The 20,430-nt window shown below is 41.0% G+C and overlaps 1 protein-coding gene across 1 annotated transcript in view; it reads right to left on the reverse strand.

Moving 5' to 3' along the window:
* Window positions 1-20,430, reverse strand: part of RBMS3 (RNA binding motif single stranded interacting protein 3) — a 620,879-nt gene that overhangs the window by 75,816 nt on the left and 524,633 nt on the right. Inside the window, exons 9-10 of the mRNA XM_052644461.1 lie at window positions 18,921-19,017; window positions 16,656-16,706 (exon numbers count right to left, since the gene is read on the reverse strand). Coding sequence (XP_052500421.1) covers window positions 16,656-16,706; window positions 18,921-19,017 — 148 coding nt within the window. The remainder of the gene's footprint in view (window positions 1-16,655; window positions 16,707-18,920; window positions 19,018-20,430) is intronic.

Here is a 20,430-nt window from a genome sequence, read left to right on the forward strand (position 1 = left end):
TATATGACTATGTCCCCTCCCCACATCCATTACATCCTAATTATTTCTCTAACAAAACCTACACTAGTCAACACAGTTAATGATGACCCTAAACTGCCAACATAGAACCTAGGTAGTAATAACTGGCCTCTCCAATGTTAACCCAGCAAGGGTTAATCTTTAAAGCAAACTAAAATATCCCTATGATATTTCTGTGAGGCAAGAAATAGTGAATAATATACCTTTTAATATTTAGAAATACTCTTGATATTTAAACTTACTCATTATCATTTGTTTAATGAGTATTCACATACTTCACAAAACTATGAAGGTTTCAGATATAACACTGGAATAGTTTATTCCAAAGAGCTACAAAAGAACAAATAGTTCCATAGATTATCTGTACTCCAATCCTCAATCCTCCACTGATTTCGTAAGTAGTTTCTGTTGCCCTGGCAATGTTTATAAAATAAATTATTTAGCATACCTATATATGACTGTGTTGCCCTGGTAACTCACTGTTTCCTAGAAAGTATGATATGGATTTTATTTTAGCTGCATACTTGCTTTCTCTAGAGATAAACCACAGAAAATAAGGCTTTAAGAGATATGATAAACACTGTATCCAATGTTTACAACATTTAATTATATTTGATATGCTAAATGGCTATTAAGATTGTAATATTGTCAACACGTTTATAAATGCATTGGCAAATTCCAGTTTCATGATGTAGGTCTGAAAAAGAAATTCTGGGTACATACTGGACATATCGAAGGTGATGTATCGTTGGAACTTTTTCTCTTTGTACCTGCCAATCCTTTATTCGGAATTACATGCCTTCAGTTCTAAAAAGTATGCTATTCGTTGGGACTTCCCTATGGTCCATTTGTTAAGGATCCACCTTCCAATGCAAGAGGCACGGGTTCAATTCCTGGTCCGGGAAGATCCCAGATGCTGCAGAGCAACTAAGCCTCTGCTCCACAGCTACCGAGCCCGCAAGCTACAAGAGGAGCCTCTGCAGAGAGAAGCCCCTATACCGAAACTACGAGTGGCCCAGGCTGACTCGCCACACCACAGAAAGCCCTCATGCGGCAGCAACAACACAGCAGAGCCCCCACCACAAAAAAAGATTAAAAGTTCTTTAAAAAATTAAAAAGTGTCTAGGAAAGTATGTCATATTTGATAAACAATAGTTGCATTTCAATAGACAACAATGTACCTTTTGAACCAAACCTTTCTCTTATTCCCTAACCACAGCCATCTCACTTAATGCAGGCTATTTGCCTTGCTGCTTCCTGAAATAATCTGAGGATCCCCTCAGATTTTTTGTGAGTTAATTTCATGGAAAAGGTCCCCTTTCTATTTTATTTTTTAAATTTAAATTTATTTATTTTAATTGGAGGCTGAATATTTTACAATATTGTATTTGTTTTGCCATACATCAACATGAATCTGCCATGGGTGTATACGTGTTCCCCATCCTGAACCCCCCCTCCCACCTCCCTCCCCATACCATCCCTCTGGGTCATTCCAGTGCACCAGCCCTGACCATCCTGTATCATGCATCAAACCTGGACTGGCAATTCATTTCTTATATGATATTATACATGTTTCAATGCCATTCTCCCAAATCATCCCACCCTCTCCCTCTCCCATAGAGTCCAAAAGACTGTTCTATACATCTGTGTCTCTTTTGCTGTCTTGCATACAGGGTTATTGTTAACATCTTTCTAAATTCCATATATATGCATTAGTATACTGTATTGGTGGAGAAGGAAATGGCAACCCACTCCAGTGCTTTTGTCTGGAGAATCCCAGGGATGAGGGAGCCTGTTGGGTTGCTGTCTATGGGGTCGCACAGAGTCGGACATGACTGAAGCGACTTAGCAGCAGCAGCAGCAGCAGCAGCAGCAGCAGCAGCATACTGTATTGGTGTTTTTCTTTCTGGCTTACTTCACTCTGTATAATTGGCTCCAGTTTCATCCACCTCATTAGAACTGATTCAAATGTATTTTTTTTAATGGCTGAGTAATACTCCATTGTGTATATGTACCACAGCTTTCTTATCCATTCATCTGCTGATGGACATCTAGGTTGCTTCCATGTCCTGGCTATTATAAACAGTGCTGTGGTGAACACTGGGGTACACGTGTCTCTTTCAACTCTGGTTTCCTCAGTATGTATGCTCAGCAGTGGGATTGCTGGGTCATAAGGCAGTTCTATTTCCAGTTTTTTTAAGGAATCTCCACACTGTTCTCCATAGTGGCTGTACTAGTTTGCATTCCCACCAACAGTGTAAGAGGGTTCCCTTTTCTCCACACCCTCTCCAGCATTTATTGCTTGTAGACTTTTGGATCGCAGCCATTCTGACTGGCGTGAGATGGTACCTCATTGTCCAACAGCATACCCATCCTCTAAGCTCTTGTTTTCATCTCTGTTCTTCCGTGCCCTTCGCTGTTCGTAGTTACTTGGCCATTTTCAGTGTTACATACACGCCAAACAATTCACACCTTTTCTGCTGTAGAGTTTTAATTGAATCATTCTGAGCATGTAATAATTACTCCACAAAGAAATTGTGTGCCTTGAGGACAGACTGTTTCCTTCTTACTCTCCCTCATTTCAAACAGTATCTAGAATATTCCATGCATATTTAATACTTAAAAAATATTTGTATATTTTCTGTTGGTTTTTTCATTGAAATCAATGTTCTCAGTTTCCTAAAATGAACAGCCAATGCCTGGTGTAACAGGGCACAGAAAAAGACTTAATCAAGTGACCATTTCAAGGAGAAATGGATATTTTACTCTCATGTCCACTGTAGAATTATTCACAATAGCAAAGATATGGAACAATGTAGGTCTCCATCAATGGATGAATGGAAGAAAGGGTGACATTTTATATACTTATTATATATGTGTATGCATATACACACACATACATATATGTGTGTGCATACTGGAATATTATTCAGTCACAAAAAGAAGGAACCCTGCCATTTGTGACAACATGGATAACCTTGGACACCTGGACACTCACAGGCAAGGTTGGGTCCGTCTCTTGTGGGGTCACCGCTTCTTTCTCCTGGGTCCTGGTGCACACAAAGTTCTGTTTGTGCCCTCCAAGAGTCTGTTTCCCCAGTCCTGTGTAAGCTCTGGCGGCTCTATGGTGGGGTTAATGGCGACCTCCTCTAAGACAGCTTATGCCACCAGGTCTGCCGCACCCAGAGCCCCTGCCCCTGCGTCAGGCCACTGCTGACCCGCACCTCTGCAGGAGACACTCAAACACAGTTCCGTCTCAGTCTCTGTGCGGTCTCTGAGCCCTCATGTGCACAAGGTTTGTTTGAGCCCTCTGAGCATCTTGGTGGGTATGGGGTTTAATTCTAAACATGATTTTGCCCCTCCTACTACGGTTTTTCCTTTGCCCTTGGACATGGGATATCTCCTCAAAGTAGCTCCAGTCACCCAAAAAAGATGTCCTTTTCATTATAAGGGACTGGAAAGCAAAAATAGGTAATCAAGAAATACCTGGAGTAACAGGCAAATTCAGCCTTGGAGTACAGAATGAAGCAGGGCAAAGGCTGTTTGAGTTTTTCCAAGAGAACGCACTGGTCATAGCAAACACCCTCTTCCAACAACACAAGAGAAGACTATACACATGGACATCACCAGATGGTCAATACTGAAATCAGATTGAATATGTTATTTGCAACCAAAGATGGAGAAGCTCTATACAGCCAGCAAAAACAAGACTGGGAGCTGACAGTGGCTCAGATTATGAACTCCTTATTGCTAAATAGACTTAAATTTAAGAAAGTATGGAAAACCACTAGACTTTTCAGGTATAACCTAAATCAAATCCCTTACAAATATACAGTGGAAGTGACAAATAGATTCAAGGGATTAGATCTCATAGACAGAATGCCTGAAGAACTATGGATTTAGGTTTATGACATTGTACAGGAGGCAGTGATCAAGACCATCCCCAAGATAAAGACATGGAAAGAGGCAAAATGGTTGTCTGAGGAGGCCTTACAAATACCTGTGAAAAGAAGAGAAGTGAAAGGCAAAGGAAAAAAGGAAAGATATACCCATTTGAATACAGAGTTCAAAGAACAGCATGGAGAGATAAGAAAGCTTTTCTTAGTGAACAATGCAAAGAAATAGAGGAAAACAATAGAACTGGAAAGACTAGAGATCTCTTCAAGAAAATTAGACATGCCAAGGGAACATTTCATGCAAAGATGGGCACAATAAAGGACAGAAATGGTATGGACCTAACAGAAGCAGAAAATATTAAGAAGAGGTGGCAAGAATACATGGTAGAACCATAGACAAAATATCTTTACCCAGATAATCACGATGGTGTGATCACTCACTTAGAGCCAGACATCCTGGAATGCGAAGACAAGTGGGCCTTAGGAAGGATCACTGCGAATAAAGCTAGTGGAGGTGATGGAATTCCAGTCGAGCTATTAAAAATCCTGAAAGATGATGCTGTGAAAGTGCTGCATTCAATATGCCAGCAAATTTGGAAAACTCAGCAGGGGCCACAGGACTGGAAAAGGTCAGTTTTCATTCCAATCCCAAAAAAAGGCAATGCCAAAGAATGCTCAAACTACCACACAGTTGCACTCATCTCACATGCTAGCAAAGTAAAGCTCAAAATTCTGCAAGCCAGGCTTCAGCAGTACATGAACCATGAAATTCCAGATGATCAAACTGGTTTTAGAAAAGGCAGAGGAGCCAGAGATCAAATTGGCAACATTCGATGGATCACCGAGAAAGCAAGAGAGTTCCAGAAAAACATCTACTTCTGCTTTATGGACTGTACCAAAGCCTTTGACTGTGTGGATCACAACAAACTGTGGAAAATTCTGAAATAGATGGGAATAGCAGACCACCTGACTTGCCTCCTGAGAAGTCTGTAGCAGGTTAGGAAGCAACAATTAGAACTGGACATGGAACAACAGACTGGTTCCAAATAGGAAAAGGAGTATGTTAAGGCTGTATATTGTCACCCTCCTTATTTAACTTATGTGCAGAGTACATCATGAGAAATACTGGGTTGGATGAAGCAGAATCTGGAATCAAGATTGCTGGGAGAAATATCAATAACTTCAGATATGCAGATGACACTACCCTTATGGCAGAAAGTGAAGAACTAAAGAGCCTCTTGATGAAAGTGAAAGAGGAGAGTGAAAAAGTTGGCTTAAAACTCAACATTCAAAAAATTAAGATCATGGCATCTGGTCCCATCATTCATGGGAAATAGATGGGAAAACAATGGAAACAGTGACAGACTTTATTTTTCTGGACTCCAAAATCACTGCAGATGGTGATTGCAGCCATGAAATTCAAAGACACTTGCTTCCATGTCCTGGCTAATGGAAGAAAAGTTATGACCAACCTAGACAGCATATTCATGGGAAATAGATGGGGAAACAGGGGAAACAGTGTCAGACTTTACTTTTTTGGGCTCCAAAATCACTGCAGATGGTGATTGCAGCCATGAAATCAAAAGATGCTTACTCCTTGGAAGAAAAGTTATGACCAACCTAGATAGCATATTCAAAAGCAGAGACCTTACTTTGCCAACTAAGGTCCATCTAGTCAAGGCTATGGTTTTTCCAGTGGTCATGTATGGATGTGAGAGTTGGACTGTGAAGAAGGCTGAATGCTGAAGAATTGATGCTTTTGAACTGTGGTGTTGGAGAAGACTCTTGAGGGTCCCTTGGACTGCAAGGAGATCCAACCAGTCCATTCTGAAGGAGATCAGCCCTGGGATTTCTTTGGAAGGAATGATGCTAAAGCTGAAACTCCTGTACTTTGGCCACCTCATGAGAAGAGTTGACTCATTGGAAAAGACTCTGATGCTGGGAGGGATTGGGGGCAGGAGGAGAAGGGGATGACCGAGGATGAGATGGCTGGATGGCATCACTGACTCGATAGACGTGAATCTGAGTGAACTCCGGGAGTTGGTGATGGACAGAAAGGCCTGGCGTGCTGCGATTCATGGGGTCTCAAAGAGTCAGACATGACTGAGTGACTGAACTGAACTGAGACAGCATATTATAAAGCAGAGACATTACTTTGTCAACAAAGGTCCATCTAATCAAAGCTATGGTTTTTCCAGTAGTCATGTATGGATGTGAGAGTTGGAGTATAAAGAAAGCTGAGTGCTGAAGAATTGATGCTTTGAACTGTGGTGTTGGAGAAGACTCTTGAGAGTCCCTTGGACTGCAAGGAGATCCAACCAGTCCCTTCTAAAGGAGATCAGTTCTGGGTGTTCTTTGGAAGGACTGATGTTAAAGCTGAAACTCCAGTACTTTGGCCACCTCATGCAAAGAGTTGACTCATTGGAAAAGACCCTGATGCTGGGAGGGATTGGGGGCAGGAGGCGAAGAGAACGACAGAGGATGATATGGTTGAATTGCATCACCGACTCAATGGACGTGAGTTTGAGTGAACTCCAGGAGTTGGTGATGGACAGGGAGGCCTATTGTCCTGCAGTCCATGAGGTTGCAAAGAGTTGGACACTACTGAGCGACTGAACTGAACTGAACTGAATAACCTTGAGAGCATTATGCTAAGTGAAATATACCAAATAAAGACAAATACTACATAGTATCACTTATATATGCAAGATAGAGAAAGACAAAAACCTTCAAACTCATAGAAACTGAAGAGAGACTGGTTAAAGGACTGGGCGTGGGGTGGAGAAACAGGTTTTTGGTTAAGGGTACAAATTTTCAACTATAAGATAAATAAGATCTGAGATGCTGATATAAATCATGTAAACTATAGCTGATAACAACACTATGTTGAATAACTGAAATTTGCTAAGAAAGTTGAACTTGAATGTTCTCATCAGAAAAATAGGATAAATATATGAGGTGATGAAAGTTAATTAATAATTAATTAACTAGATGGTGGGAATTATTTCACAATAAATTCATTTTGAGGGGCTGTACTACATGGCATGTGGAATATTAGTTTACTGACCAGGGATCAAAGCTATGATTCTTGCATTAGAAGTAAGGAGTCTTAACCATTGAATCACAAGGAAAGTTCCATGTATATATAATATATATTTCAAATCACCAGGGTGTTTAATTATTTTAAAATGTTATTTGTCAATTATATAGCAATATAAGTGAAAAAGAAATAATTCTTGAGGATATGGTATTTTTTTCTTAGATAAAAAGTTAATGTTGTAAATGTATGATGTTCTTAACTTTCCTATTGCTTAATATATAAATTTATGGTGATCCCCACCAAAATTTTGGAATTAAAAAAAAAAGAAAAACTCATTAAACTTCTCCTAATGCAATCTGAACATGTAAAATGATATGAAAAAATTTTGAGAAACAACAAAATGTAACAATTGAAGCAAGTGGTGCTATTATAAAGTGACACTAATTAAAATAATAGAGCATACTCAAGAAACAAGTAGGACTGAATAGTGTCTAGAAATAGATCCAAAGATATAAAAATCCTATAATAACAATTGGCATAAAATTGCTCCAAAATCACTGCAGATGGTGACTGCAGCCATGAAATTAAAAGACGCTTACTCCTTGGAAGAAAAATTATGACCAACCTAGACAGCATATTCAAAAGCAGAGACATTACTTTGCCGACTAAGGTCCGGCTAGTCAAGGCTATGGTTTTTCCAGTAGTCATGTATGGATGTGAGTTGGACTGTGAAGAAGGCTGAGCACCGAAGAACTGATGCTTTTGAACTGTGGTGTTGGAGAAGACTCTTGAGAGTCCCTTGGACTGCAAGGAGATCCAACCAGTCCATTCTGAAGGAGATCAGCCCTGGGATTTCTTTGGAAGGAATGATGCTAAAGCTGAAACGCCAGTACTTTGGCCACCTCATGCGAAGAGTTGACTAATTGGAAAAAGACTCTGATGCTGGGAGGGATTGGGGGCAGGAGGAGAAGGGGATGACCGAGGATGAGATGGCTGGATGGCATCACTGACTCGATGGACGTGAGTCTTGGTGAACTCTGGGCATTGGTGATGGACAGGGAGGCCTGGCATGCTGCGATTCATGGCGTTGCAGAGTTGGACATGACTGAACGACTGAACTGAACTGAACTGAACTGAGAGAAAATATAGATGACTCATATGGTAGACATTGTTATGATAATTGGTTACCTGTTTGGGTGAATAAAAAAGAGCTGGATCACAGTCTCATTTCATGTTACAAAATAAACTCCAAAAATTAAAAAAATTAAAATAAAAGTTACTATAAACACATAACAAAAAAAATGGTGCTTTAAATCGTACAGTTAATAAGGTATTTTGCACAGTGTCCAGATATTTTAAAGCAGAGACTGGCAAAATTTAGCCTGTAAGCCAAATATGGCCCTCACCTCTTTCTGTAAATAAAGCTTTATTGGAACTCAGCCCTGGCAATCCATCTATGAATTATGTGTACTGCAGCCACATGTGACAGCAACCACATGGCTCAAAACACAGAGAATCTTGTTGTTTGTCTCTTTATAGAAAAAGTTTGCTGATCACTGCCCTAAAGGGAAAATAAAAATGAACTATATAATACTAAATACTAAAGTCATGCATGATAAACACCATAAAATTAAATTCCAAACAAGCTGGGAAAATATCCAGAATATCTCTGGCAATGTTAAGTTAAAGATTGCGATAAGTTCCTTTAAAAAAAACTAAAATCACTACTCAAAAAGAGAAATGAGCAAAACAAATAAACTTGGAGCTCAGAAGAAAAAAAAAATAGTCAATATACATATAAAAGTAACTCAACTTCTCTAGGACTCAGAGAAATAAATAACATTGGTAAGATACCACTCACTGTTTATTACATTAACAACATATTTAAAAGTTGGGATCACCCAGTATTAAGTGAGGCCTGGGGAAATAAACACTCTCACTTAAAGTTCAATTTGACAATAACTATACCAAATTTTAAAACACACATAACTGTTGTTCCAGAAAATATATCACAGATATTTTTTCACAAATGCTCAATATTACAGTCTTAAGTGTACAAGTACCAGCTACAAATTAGAGGACTATGAATAGGAAACTGGCGCATTTATGTAATGACATGCTATAAAGTGTTAAAAAGAGCTGACATCGATCTTTAGGTGACTCATGTGTAAGGACCTCTAGCATGTTCTATTGTTGGGAAAAAGTAAAGCCAACTGCAATACGGTACTTGAAGAGTGACCTTGTATATGTTTAAAGCACACACATTAGTGCACACGCACTTCCGTATACATAACCATTGACTGCATGCTGACATACAAACTAATTATCATGGTTTTCTCCCTGGAGGATAGAGGGGATGAGTGAAAGAGTCCTACAAGGAAAGTTTTAAGCTGTATATACGTTTGTGTTTTATCGTTATTAAAAAATTTTTTTTATTGGAGTATAGTTGCTTTACAATGTTGTTAGTTTCTGCTGTAAGCAAAGAGAACCAGCTATATGTATACATGTGTGCATACGTGTGCTAAGTGGCTTCAGTTGTGTCCAACTCTTTGTGAACCTATGGACCATAGCCCGCCGGGCTCCTTTGCCCATGGGATTCTCCAGGCAAGAATACTGGAGTAGATTGCCGTGCCTTCCTCGGGGGAATTTCCAGACCCAGGGACTGAGCCCGTGTCTCTTACGTCTCGTGCATTCGCAGGCAGGTTCTCTAACACTGGTGCCACTTGGGAAGCCCATACATGTAATATATCCCCTCTTTATTGTATTTCCTCCCCATTCAAGTCGCCACAGAGCACTGAGTAGAGTTCCCTGTGCTGAAAGTGAAAGTTTCTCAGTTGGGTCCGACTCTTTGCGACCCCATGGATTTTACAGTCCCCAGGCCAGAACACTGGAGCCCACTCCAGTGGGCTTGGATCTTCCCAACCCAGGGGTCGAAACCATGTCTCTTGTGTTGCAGGCAGATTCTTCACCAGCTGAGCCACAAGGGAAGCCCAAGAATACTGGAGTGGGCAGCCTATCCCCTCTCCAGTGGATCTTCCTGATCCAGGAATCAAACTGGGGTCTCCTGCACTGCAGGTGGATTTTTTATCAACTGAGTTACCAGGGACTATACAGCAGGTTCTCATTAGTTATCTATTTTATACACAGTATCAATAGTGCATATACGTCAATAGTGTCAATAGTGCATATACTCAATAGTATCAATAGTGCATATACGTCAATAGTATCAATAGTGCATATACTCAATCCCAATCTTCTAATTCATCCCCCTCCCCCCACACTGTGGTAACTATAAGCTTGTTTTCTACACCTGTGACTCTATTTGCGCTTTGCCAATGAGTTCATCTGTACCATGTTTCTAGATTCCACATATAAGCGATATTATATGGTATTTACTTTTCCCTTTCTAACTTACTTCAGTCAGTGTGAGTCTCTAGATCTACCCATGTTGCTGAAAATGGCATTATTTCTTTTTTCAATACTGAAAATATTCCATTGTATATACGTACCACACATACATATATACAATGGCTGAGTAATATTCCATTACATATATGTACCAGATCTTTATCCATTCCTCTGCTGGTGGACGTTTAGGTTGCTTCCATGTCCTGGCATTGTAAATAGTGCTGCAATGAATATTGGGGTGCATGTATCCTTTCGAATTATGGTTTTCTCCAGATATATGCCCAGGAGTGAGATTGCTGGGTCATACGGACTCTTTCGGGCTTCCCTTGTGGCTCAACTGGTAAAGAATCCACCTGCAATGCAGGAGACTTGGGTTCTATCCCTGGGTTGGGAAGATCCCCTGGAGAAGGGAAATGCTACCCACTCCAGTATTCTGGCTCGGAGAATTCCACAAAATGTATAGCCATGGGGTCACAAAGAGTCAGATGCGACTGAGGGACATTCACTTTTTGGGGTTCTTCCCTGGTAGCTCAGTTGGTAAAGAATCCTCCTGCAATGCAGGAAACCCAGGTTTGACTCCTGGGTGGGGAAAATCTGCTGGAGAAGGGATAAGGCTACCCACTCCAGTATTCTGGGGCTTGGCTTGTGGCTCAGCTGGTGAAGAATCTGTTTGCATTGTGGGAGACCTGGGTTCGATCTCTGGGTTGGAAAGATCTCCTGGAGAAGGGAACCTACTCTGGTGTTCTGGCCTGGAGAATTCCATGGTCTGTATAGGCCATGGGGTTGCAGAGCCACACATGACTGAGTGACTTTTACTTGGATCTTCCCTGTAGCTCAGAAGGCAAAGAATCTGCCTTCAATGCAGGAGACCTGGGTTCTATCCCTGGGTTGGGAAGATCTCCTGGAGAAGGGAATGGCAACTCACTCCAGCATTCTTGCCTGGAGAATCCCATGGACAGAGGAGCCTGGCAGGCCACAGTCCGTGGTGTCGCACAGAGTCGGACATGGCTGAGAGACCAACACTACTACACTGAGACTCTACTTTTAGTTTTTTAAGGAACCTCCATCGTGGCTGTGCAGGCCCTTTTGAATCATGAGCTTTGAATTCATTGTTTGAACGGTTTTTGCCCCTAAGTTCATTTTAGATTATTTTTTTTAAGTTGCCATAGAATTTTGAAGTTACATTCAACAATGGCAAGACCAGCACTGCTTGCTACAGTAGTTAGGGTATCAGAGAGACTTTGTGTGCAAGTGTCTGTATTTATTTTACCCCAGAAATCTACTTACAGGGAGCTGACACCCATATGAAGATGTTCCTTCTAAATTTATTTTCAAACATTTTTGAATTTTCTTCTGGTAGAAATAGTGTACATGGGCTAAAGGTATTGATTTGTGTTTGCTAGTTTCTTTTAAAAGATTTGGCCAGTACATCCACCACGTAAAGTCCCTACATAGCAAACACATTTTGTCTTTATTTGGTACTTTGACAATGAAACTCAGAAGGTTAGAATTTTTGCTCAGCTCAGCAGCTGGAATAAAAAGATACTATCTGAAAACACTGCTTTCTGAACAGAATTCTAATGATTTCAATGTCCTTTCCAAACTTGATGATATGCTTTTAGGGGAAATGTGTCTGTGAGTCTGGAGGACACAGCTGTTAAAATTAAGCCTTACCTAATCACCAATTACCAATGAAATATTCTTGGAGTTTTCTTGACATTTTTATTGTTGTTGTTCTAGAGGGAAAGTTTATATTGACATGTTAGCTGTAAATGTAAGGTTTATTCATCATAAGTGTTACAATTTAGCCATGTATACCAACAAATCACACAGTGGTTCCATTAAAGCATCTTGCATTTCTTAGAATCCTGTAGTTAGATAGTATAGTATTAGTACAGTCATTCAGTCATGTCTGACTCTTTGCGACCCCATGGACTGTAGCCCTCCACTTCCTCTGTCCATGGGATTCTCCAAGCAAGAATACTGGAGTGGGTATCCCTTGCTTCTCCAGGAGATCTTCCGAATCCAGGAATTGAACCTGGGTCTCCTGCACTGCAAGGTGGATTCTTTACTGTCTGAGTGATCAAGGAAAGCCAGTAGTTAGATATCCTATTTGTAAATGGGTAAAAATGAAAACTGATCTTTATCCTCGAGAATAAATAGTGCTAAACACATGAAGAACAGAAGATTTATGATTCACACAAGCTTAAATAGAATTTAAGAGAACTGAACTCTGCTTCTTCTTGGGAGCCATCATCTTCTCTCCCTGTCAGCACAGATTTAATAGAATACCCGACATATCCCAACATGGGGATTTCCATTGTGCATTCATAGAAGATCCCAGTGTGACAAGCTGCCAAGCAAAGTAGATATCTAGTTCAATCCACCACCTATTAAAATCCTGCCAGTGTCATAGTGAAATTTCAGAGTTTAGGAAAGAAACCTTGCACCGGCAATCAGCAACACGTGCCTGATGGCATCGGCAACGTCAGCAAACAGTGCGTTCCTGATTTCAACTCGCAGTGTTCTCTTTCAGTGAACAAAAAATAAAGTGCAAATGAAAATGCTCTTGCTGTCATCAGCAGGATTTGACCTGATCAAGTCCCAGAGTCCCACACACAGACAGAGAACGGTTTCCTCGCAGAAACACCAGGACGAGAGAGGATCCAGGCAAGGAAACTTTTAGCTCCTTTTCCTTAATAGTGAAAAGTTTCTCAGAGTCTTTCTTCTAAAGTTACAAAAAGGTACACTGAACACAGCTCAGAAATGTCAGTCTCTGAAGAAGAAAGCCTAAGCCAGCTGTAGCTTTACACTCAGGATTTCTGTCGGTCTCTCATCCCTTCTTTCCATCAGTTCACATCTCTCTTACAGATCATTACCCTCCCAGGTAGGAAAAGACCAGAGGCACCGTGATCTGGGTTAAGACTTGACCAGAGCACTGGCTTCAGATACAAGCCTGGCTAAGACTTTGGGGCTGGTGAGTCAAGCCTGCAAAGAACCTGCAGGACTCTGCTACAGTACAGGGGTCCGTGAGCTTCATCACGATGGGGGAAGCATGTCTTTACCCTATGTACAGAGACCTTATCTGTGAGAGTTTCACAAAATCGTGGAAGCGAAGACATGAGAAAGGAGAAAAGTTGTAAACAAATCATTATTAAGGGCAACCTAAGGAAGATGTGTAGCTATTCACACCTTGAATTTATTTGTAAGGTAGGTTCCAGTGACTGCCACACAAGAGGCAACCAAGTAGGCCTTTAATTCTTATTTTCATTACTTGTATTTATTTTTATTATAGGTGTTGAAAGATTCAGCAAGTAAATCAGAGAAGCACCAATCTAAGTGATTCATCTTATTTATAGCCACAGAGGCTACCTCCACCAAACTCATTAGTAAAGTGTGCAAAATGAGCAGGATAAATGTGGTAGACATGGGTGATTATTGATTTTCTCCAGTTCTTCCTGTACCAACACTCATTTTACATAATTGGCTTAATCTAAGCAGAATTTACAGTCATCTACTCATATAACTGAGTAACGATAACAGTAATTTATTGAGTGTTTGATATCTCTTGGGTGCTATTTTAAGAGCTTTAAAGCATTACTTCATTTAATCAACTGAAAGCATTATAATTTAGGTGTGATTGTGTCCATATTACAGATAAGAAAACTGTGGCTCAGGCAGTTTGACTGCCCAAAGTCCTAGATCAGAAAGGATTTCCTCTCCCAAAGAGCCTAACCAAGAATCCATGCTATTAACCGCCAAGTCATTCATTCCTTCTCTCCACATCCAGGTGATTTTATTTCTTTGCCATAGATCATCACCTACGTATTTTTATGTTTTAATATTACAGAGCAATTAATTTAAACAACCCCACTCTGAAAATAAAACCAAGATCAGTTGCATCAAGGTTCTTCATACAATAAAACAACCAACAAACCTGTTTTAAGGAAACAACTGATGGTACAAGTAATGTGATTCCAAAATGCTGTTTAGCCAGTGTTTCCAAGTTAAAAACGACAAAGTGGTGGGTGGCCCAGGGCCACTTCTGTTCCCAGGAAATCTGTCCCAGGCACAAGTGCTACATTTTAAACCAGGGGTCCCTAACCTCCAGGATCTAATGCCTGATGATCTGAGCTGGAATTGATGTAATAATAATAGAAATAAATTGCACAATAAATGTAATGCCCTTGAATCATCCTGAAGCCATCCCCTGCCCCACTGGTTCGTGGAAAGATTATCTTCCACAAAACCAGTCCCTGGTTCCAAAAGTTTGGGAACTGTGGTCTTAGACAGGGTGACCTAAGCTTAAACATCATGCCAAGTCTAATCAGGGGAAGGGGTAATAGGGAGCAGCAGCCGTGGCAAGAAGATCTCATAGGGACAAATGAACACACACACACACACACACACACACACACACACACACACACACACACAACTATTGCTGGGGAGAAAGATACTAGAAATAATAAACCCCAAATTGGGTGAAGCTGGAAGCTGGGGTAGGGAGGAGGAGGTGCTCATGAAACACTTTGCTAGGGTCCTGAATGACAGTTGAAATAAAACACAAATGTCTTCCCTTCTCCTCACAGCTTCGCAAGTATTGTAGAATCATACACCTTTGGTATCTGAAAAAAAAAGTAATTCAGATTTTTCCAGATGTGCATTCCTTGAGGTCGTAATGAGATGATGCTTGACCTCCACATGAGGACCAAGCTAGCCTCTGCACTCTCTAAACACACACACATTATTGCCTTAGAAGGTAGTTGCTTCCTTCTAGAAAGTCTCTTTAGAACTTGGCAAGGCTTCTTCCCTCTTCGTGTGTTGGCCCAGTCTGTGCTATATATTGGTCTGGCAGCTTCTATTGGATTCTACCTGATGACTTGGACAGAAAAGAACAGCCTGGCTGGATTCCTTGCCTGTCAGTCTGATTTCCACAACACAGACCAGAGGAACTCACAAAGCCCCCAAGGTAGGCAAATAAGAGTAAACAGGGACATTTGCAAAATGAGGTCTAAAGTTCTGTTGTCAGAAGCTACATATACTTTATTTTTCAAATACAAAGCAAATTATCAAAACACTATGAGCAACATGGAATGCTCCTTTAAAAAAAAAAAAACACTGGAGAAAGCTTAATTATGAAAGCCAGGTGCTGTGATCGTTTGAGTCCAGGAAATGGATGCCTGTGTATGTAATGCCCTGCTTTTGATATGTGTGACTTTATTTATATTTAGCTTTGAAAAGAGTTAAAATGTAGCATTGCTTCTTCTTTGTACGGCCAATACATTCACTGATAAGGATTAATGACCACAATAAGATATAACATGTGATACTTTGAACACTGTTTTCGTATATTCTCTTGGCTTTGATCCTCCCCAAAGCCATGTTAAGTATAACGACAAAAGAGGAAACCAAGTTCCAGACTTGAATAGACCCAGGAGAGGACGCCAGAGACCCTGTCGCACAACTTCCCACTGGGGACATTTCCCCTCCTCCAAACTCTCATGAGTGTATCATTCTAGAAATCTTCCTGTCCTCTTCTTTTCAAGAGCTAGAAAACATGCAAGAACTTGACACAGATACACGGAGTCACTCGCCTTCAGCCTGTATTCTAATGGAATATCTAATATTTTTCCTTTGGGACAAATGTCATATTGTACCACAAAATGGAAAAAGCTAGCTAGCAGAACATAGTTTGATTATTTGGGGAAGAAACTTTACACTAAAGAAGAGAATAATCCTTTTAGTTAACATAAAAGTCATCTACCAACCTTACTGTCTACTATCTAGCCACACCTATTAGTCGATGAATACCTTCCTATTTCAAATATGTTGCTTTGAGTCAACACTGAGCCATGATTCGCAAACTCGTTCCCAAAGCATCCAAAGAAAAGAAAGCATAACAGAAGGAGATGGACAACAGAAAGGTTTTCCTCCTATAGTGGATTTAACTGTCCAGAGCACACAGTACTACCTGCAGACCTTCCTTCTTCCTAACAAATGGCAGACGTCAACGTGAGAGGTTGATCGCTATTTCTTCCCATCAAGTTGATTCTCTCCCTCCCTCCCTCTCTCTTCCTCTCTCAACTCTCTTTCTCTCCATCACCGTCACTATCTCTGTCTGTCGTACATGCTTTTGTAGAATTTCAGGAACAGCTTTGTATCTGGAAAATAAGGCTGCCAGAAAAAGGCATGGAATAGAACAAAAGCTTTACCCCAGAGCTTCTACACGTTACAAATGCTTGCACTCAGATAATAGAAACATCGAGCCTCAGGTGACTGAGAACACTTACTGTTGGTTGCATAACGTATGGCGGATGAGGCATCCATGAAGTACTCTGGACCTATGCATCAAACAGCATTTATTAGCACAAAGCAATCACAGAGAGAACTCGGTTCTTGCGTTCAGTGGAGTCACACTAGGTCATAAGAAAGTGGAATCCATCTGACTTACAGCAGATCAGTGCTCAAAACTAAGGATAGAAAGGAAGCTCTTGGACCCGATTTATTTGGCCCCTGAAACTTGGTAAAATGAAAGCAAATTCCTACTTCACTGGAGATGGCGGTAATGCCGACATGAGCCAGGCTACACCATGGGCACATTTGGAGGCTGGTATTGGAGATGAAAGTCTTAGGAGGCTTCAGGGATCTCTTGTTTGGAGGTCAACATGCTGGAAGACCCAGGTGAATAAAGAAGGAAGCATTACTTAGCATGATTGCTCAGACTTCCTTTTTTTCTGTCATTGGTTCTAACCTCAAATTCTCAAGTGATCCCATCTGGGAAATAAATCCAAGTGGTGAAAGTTGGGGAAAGAATTAGAGAGATCAACCAGAAATTTGGGGGAATGTTTTGGGTTAAACCCAAGTTAAGTAAGTCTGTGATTTTTCTCTCTTGTAGTAATTGGTATGGTTACTAAAAATGAGTATATGAACCAGGAAAATGTTCTGAATGTTTCCAATCAGTCAAATGAGAAAGTCAGCTTCTAAGAGCTGAATGTGACATAGATAGCCCTGAAGATTTTGGTTTCAATAGACTCACATCAATGAGACTGCCAATGGACTTTAGACTAAAAAAAAAAAAAGTGGTGAAAAGCAAGAATCAGCAACGTAGGAAATTGCTCTAATTCCTTTTTGAGAAAAGAGAGCTGGAGTTAAATTCCACTTATGGGCCCTCCCAAGTGAAATGACAGCTCTGTGGAGATTTTATTCATGACACCAAAGTGCTCTACAATGGAGCTCAGTGGGTGGTCTTGGCTGAAACAGAGGCCAAGATTTGAAAAAATGGGTAAAAAAACAAAAAGCACACATTACAACCAGGCAGGCCTGTAGGAAGAAGAAAAACTGAACAGCATCTGCACTTAGCCTCATGGGTCCCCAGGAAAGGCATTTAAGAAATCAGCCATCCAGAGACCCTCTAATGCAATTCACACTAAAGTCTGTTCCACTCACCCACTGACATGTATCAAGAACCTAAGTGCAGACACAGAATGAAAGTGATCTGCTTCGGAGTGAGGGGGATGTGTTAAGGAAAAATGTGCATTTTATCAAGCGGGATGCTCTGACAGTGGGGATCTCCTGGCATGACATAGATAGGTAGTGGATGAAGAACGTGAAACTTCACTGAATTCATAGCAATCAGCAACATCACAATCCCCACCCCAAACCCCCACGCCCACTCCCACCATATGCATGATATAAGGAAACACACAGGCACACACTCTCGCTATCCCCAAAGCTGTAGCAATGCCACTCGACCAGCTAGATAGCATTCATAGGCAATTTTGTTTCTAACTAGAATTAGAAGAACTGTCTAAAGAACTACATGAGGTAAAGAGAAGGAGGGAGAAATATTTGTGATAACTCAAAGGAATAAGATAAGGAGCTCTGTTTGAGGGGAAGGATGGCTATTTCTTTCCACCTGCACAATTAACGCTAACTGGCGACAACGTCTGGTTTAGGACACACACTGAGTCTCAGATTTTCTTGTGCTTCAACATGTGCAACCCCTGAGGTCTCTTCTGACCTCTTTGGAAATGAGAATGAAGTCAGAGGAGGAAGTAGGAATTACTTTTACCCCTTGGATAATTTTCCCTATTTCTTGGAGGCAATGATTTAGCATCCATCCATGTAGCTTTCCATGGATACACAGAACAACTGTGACAAATGACAAGGATCCAGTATCCCAAAGGGAGTGCAAGGAGTTGCCAGAAATGTGTTCTCAGAAAAGATACACTAGGGAACTGTGACAACCAAAATAATAGACAACACACAAAGTAACGTCTCAGTGGTAAGAAAGCTGTACTAAGGTTGGCCGAAAAGTAGCAAAATCATGAAAACTCAGCAGGCAGAATGGAAGCACAGTGGATTTTTATAATTCAGTGAAACAGATGCAAACAAGCTCTTGAAAGTGTAGGCTCAGTGGATAGTTTGAATATTATGACATTAAGATGGGACTAAAGGGAAGACAACTTGAAAATTCTACTGTGTCCTTTTTGACTTGAGATAGTCTATTTTTGGCAAGAAAGGTCTCTCGGGACGTGCAGGTAAATCGGACATACCTGGTATGTGGAGACAGGGGAAGCAGCAATGAATGGCGTGATGGATGTCTGTGGAATCATGCGGTTGGTTGCAATACTGTACGGTGAAGAATAAAATCTGCGAACAGAAAAAAAAAAAAGAAGATTCATAGATTTGTGACGCTAACGCACACCTGGCTGCTAACCAAATGCTACCACGCGTGTCTGAAGAAGATTGACTTCCACCCTCGTGTCACCCATTCACTGTTAACAGGAGCGGACAAGAGACTGATGGTCTTTGATTCCACTGAGAAATAAACTGTTCTAAACAAAATGACAACTTTGAGTCCTCTTATAAAATTGGCCACGCAGAAATCTCTTAGGCCAGGTGAGTGTAATAGTATGTTTGGTCAACAGGGGAGAAAAGCTGTGGGTCTTGTTTTTGTTTGTTTGTTTTAAGGCAGCACTATTATAAAGCTCCTTGAAAAAAAGGTCAATTGGTAGCACCGAGCTTTATGAAAGTGGCTGGTGCTACACAGACATAATTGCATTTATTTTTTCATTCAAGAAAGAGGATCAGCTTCCAGACAGTTCTGGATAATTTATGCTAGTCCATGCCCTTAGGCAAAAACTAACCTAAGTACTTTCTCCATGAAAAGAAAAGGACAATTTGTGGAGAATTTGGGTCAAGACGGAGGTTCTGCACCTATGTGATATTCTCCTGTAGACTCTAGAAAGCACTGCGTTTTCTAGTCCTCCAGGGCCCTCCAGTGAACAAGTATAGAAAAACACTGGGCAAGATCGCGTGTGGGTACATGCTCAGTTACTCAGTCCTGTCCAACTCTTTGCAATGCTATGGACTGTAGCCCAGTCCATGGACAGCCTCCTCTGTTCATGTAACTTTCCAGCCAAGAATACTGGAGTGGGTTGCCATTTCCTCCTCCAGGGGATCTTCCCAATCCAGGGGTCGAACCCAGGTCTCCTGCATTGGCAGGAAGGTTCTTTACCATTTTGCCACCTGGGAAGCCTGGGCAAGAGCAGAGCTCCACCAATCAGAGGAGGGGTGATTCTTCTGGATATCTATTAAAGGATAGATTTAACAGGGATCTAGGACTTCCCTGGTGGCTCAGACTGTAGTCCGCCTGCAACGCAGGAGACCTGAGTTCGATCCTTGGGTCAGGAAGATCCCCTGGAGAAGGAAATGGGTACCCACTCCAGTGTCCTAGCCTGGAGAGTTTCACGGAGAGAGGAGCCTGGTGGGCTGTAGTCCATGAGTTCACAAAAAGTTGGACACCAATGAGCGACTAAAATTTTCACTACTTTCAAGGGTATTGAAAACACTGACATTCCATCTCCACTCAGACTATATCCTGGAAGACTATATCCTTATATCCATAAGTTACCTAATGCTCAGATTCCTCAGAAGAATTTTAAATCATGTTTCCTTTTTCATATCTCACTGGTAAGGGAAAGTCTAGAGTGACTAACCACTGAACATGCACACAAAACCAGGATGCCTGTGATGGACTATTTCCCTGTTACGAGGCTAGAT

Source organism: Budorcas taxicolor, chromosome 1 (genome assembly GCF_023091745.1).
Source record: "Budorcas taxicolor isolate Tak-1 chromosome 1, Takin1.1, whole genome shotgun sequence".
NCBI lineage: Eukaryota > Metazoa > Chordata > Mammalia > Artiodactyla > Bovidae > Budorcas > Budorcas taxicolor.